Source organism: Melospiza georgiana, chromosome 25, assembly GCF_028018845.1.
Source record: "Melospiza georgiana isolate bMelGeo1 chromosome 25, bMelGeo1.pri, whole genome shotgun sequence".
Taxonomy (NCBI): domain Eukaryota; kingdom Metazoa; phylum Chordata; class Aves; order Passeriformes; family Passerellidae; genus Melospiza; species Melospiza georgiana.
In genome coordinates, this window is record NC_080454.1 from 3,619,420 (window position 1) to 3,622,252 (window position 2,833).

The 2,833-nt window shown below is 54.5% G+C and overlaps 1 protein-coding gene across 1 annotated transcript; it reads right to left on the bottom strand.

The window, feature by feature from the left end:
* Window positions 1–505: 505 nt before the first annotated feature.
* Window positions 506–1,438, bottom strand: LOC131093421 (olfactory receptor 14I1-like). Its single transcript, XM_058040586.1, has one exon. The coding sequence runs from the start codon at window positions 1,436–1,438 to the stop codon at window positions 506–508; it is 933 nt and encodes a 310-aa protein (XP_057896569.1).
* Window positions 1,439–2,833: the final 1,395 nt, after the last annotated feature.

The following is a 2,833-nucleotide window of genomic DNA, read 5'->3' on the forward strand; positions in this document are numbered from 1 at the left end:
CAGCGCTGCCCCAGCAGTGCCCAAGGCCTGTCCCTGCTGCAGCCCCGGCGCTGCCACCCCCAGGGCTGTGCCCGGCCCCTAGAGCACTCAGGCCCTACAGCAACACCAGGACCACCAGGGCAGCGGGGCAGGGCCCTGGCAGCAGCACTGGCAACACCAAGTGCTGCTGCTGCTGGGCACAGCTGCTGTGCCAGCAGTGATCTGCCCCCAGCTCTGCACACAGACATTGCTGCTGCAGCTCCACAGAAGGCAACAAAAGGGCATCTCTGCAGAAAACTCTGCTGGGACATCCTTTAGTTCATTTAAAGCCACTGAGAGCACAGCCTCTCATTGACACAGTCTGTGGGCACAGGGAAGGTGGAAAGAAACTAAATGAGAAATGTCAGAAGAAATGAAATTTTTTGTGGTCAGTATAAAAAAAGTAAAAAAACAAACACAACCAAACCCAAAATAACTTTTAAAGATGAATTTGATTATAAGTTATTTGCAGAAATTAATCAGCAGTTTAATGTTCCTGAAAGCATCCAGTCATCAGTCTCCACACTGCAGCCTTGAGCTCCTGGTTCCTCAGGCTGTAGATGAGGGGGTTCAGGGCTGGAGGCACCACTGAGTACAGAACTGACATGGCCAGATCCAGGGATGGGGAGGACATGGAGAGAGGTTTCAGGTTAGCAAATGATCCAGTGCTGAGGAACAGTGAGACTACGGCCAGGTGAGGGAGGCAGGTAGAAAAGGCTTTGTGCCGTCCCTGCTCAGAGGGGATTCTCAGCACGGCCCTGAAGATCTGCACATAGGAGAAAACAATGAATACAAAGCAACCAAATGCTAAACAAACACTAACAGCAAGAAATCCCAGTTCCCTGAGGTAGGATTTGGAACAGGAGAGCTTGAGGATTGGGGGAATTTCACAGAAGAACTGGCCCAGGACGTTGCCATGGCACAGGGGCAGGGAAAATGTATTGGCCGTGTGCAGCAGTGAATAGACAAAGCCACTGGCCCAGGCAGCTGCTGCCATGTGGGCACAAGCTCTGCTGCCCAGGAGGGTCCCGTAGTGCAGGGGTTTGCAGATGGACACGTAGCGGTCGTAGCACATGATGGTCAGGAGGGAGAACTCTGCTCCAGTAAAGAACAGAAAGAAAAAGAGCTGAGCAGCACATCCTGTGTCGGAGATGTTCCTGGTGTCCCAGAGGGAATTGTGCATGGCTTTGGGGACAGTGGTGCAGATGGACCCCAGGTCGCTGAGGGCCAGGTTGAGCAGGAAGAAGAACATGGGCGTGTGCAGGTGGTGGTTGCAGGCTATGGCGCTGATGATGAGGCCGTTGCCCAGGAGGGCAGCCAGGGAGATGCCCAGCAAGAGGCAGAAGTGCAGGAGCTGCAGCTGCCGCATGTCTGCCAATGCCAGCAGGAGGAAGTGGCTGATGGAGCTGCTGTTGGACATTCCTTCACTCTGGGCATAGTGAACTGTTGAAAGAAGACATTGACAAGCTTGGACAGATTTCCTTGAGTCCATCCTATGCTCTTTCATTAGGAATCCCCTCAAAATAGTTATCTTGTTTTGAAGGAAATTTTCTTAATTTCTTTATTTTTGATTTTGGATTTCTGCTCCTTCTGAGTTACTGCTTTATCTTCAGCATTGCTCTCAGGCTGAACACTGGGGAGCTCAGAGGGAAAACAGGCTCACTCTGCCCCAGTGCAGTCAGACCTGCTGGTCCCACACAGGTGCCCTTTGTTCATTTAACCTGTCTCTATTTCAGCATGATCACACTTAAATCTTTCTTGAAAAATACAGTGGACTCTTGGAATTCTCCAGTTTAAAAATAATTTTATCTAAACCCTTCTCTCTTTCCTTATGCAGCTTAACAGGATGGGATACCAAAGGCTGGTCTGGCTCTCTGCTGCCTGGAGTTGTGCCTACTGGGAGCTGTTTCTCTCTATCCAAGCCTTGTCCCTTCCAGTGCTGCCAGAGCCCAGCCCAGCCCTGGCGGCTCAGCTCGCCCTGCAGACCCCTCCCAGCACAGGGCACTGCCCAGGGGCATCTCCCTGGCACCAGGGCCTTAAGGGTAGGGCAGACAAACAGAGATGCTGCAAGCCAAGGTGCTGCTGCTGCTGTCTGTAGGGAGAGGAGGCTGAGGAGGCACTTTCTGAGGGTGATCTGAGGCCCATCTGCTGATGCCCAGGATTACAGTACAGGAGTCTCAGTGACATAGCCAAAGCTGACAGCCCCTTTCCCTTCCCTTTAGGAGAAAGCTGAGAGCAGCCCTGGCCATGCAGCACCATCTCCAGAGCAGGAGGAATCTGCCCTGATGGAGGTGGCTCCTTCCACCTCCAACTTCTCCCCTGCAGTGTCCATGGGGAGCTGCCAGGCAGGCTGAGAGCTGCCCCTGGCAGGTGGCACATGCCCTGGGCTGGCCAAGAGCCCTGAGGGCTGCAGGAGCTGCTCTGCAGGACAGCCCTGGGCAGCCCTGGCTGCAGCCCCAGCTTCAGCCCCTGCAGCCGTCCCTGGCAGCAGGAGCCGTCCTGCCCTGTCCCTCTGACAGTGCCCAGGGCAGCCCCACTCTGCAACACATCCTCCTCCTCCTGCTCCTGTGCCACAGAGAAACTGGGAGAGTCCTCCTGACACATCCCCCAGGCTGTTGGGTGTGCTGGCTTCAGGGGATCCCTCCAGGAGCACAGGGGACATTGCCCTGCACCCACACACTCACCATGCACAGAGCTGTGAAGATCTTTCCCCAAGTGAAGTCTCAGCTCAATGTCTTACCGATCCTGATTGCCTTCAGCCTGTCTCTGCCTGGCTCCTGTCTCCTCAGTGCCTGCAGGCACTGCCCTCAGCCCT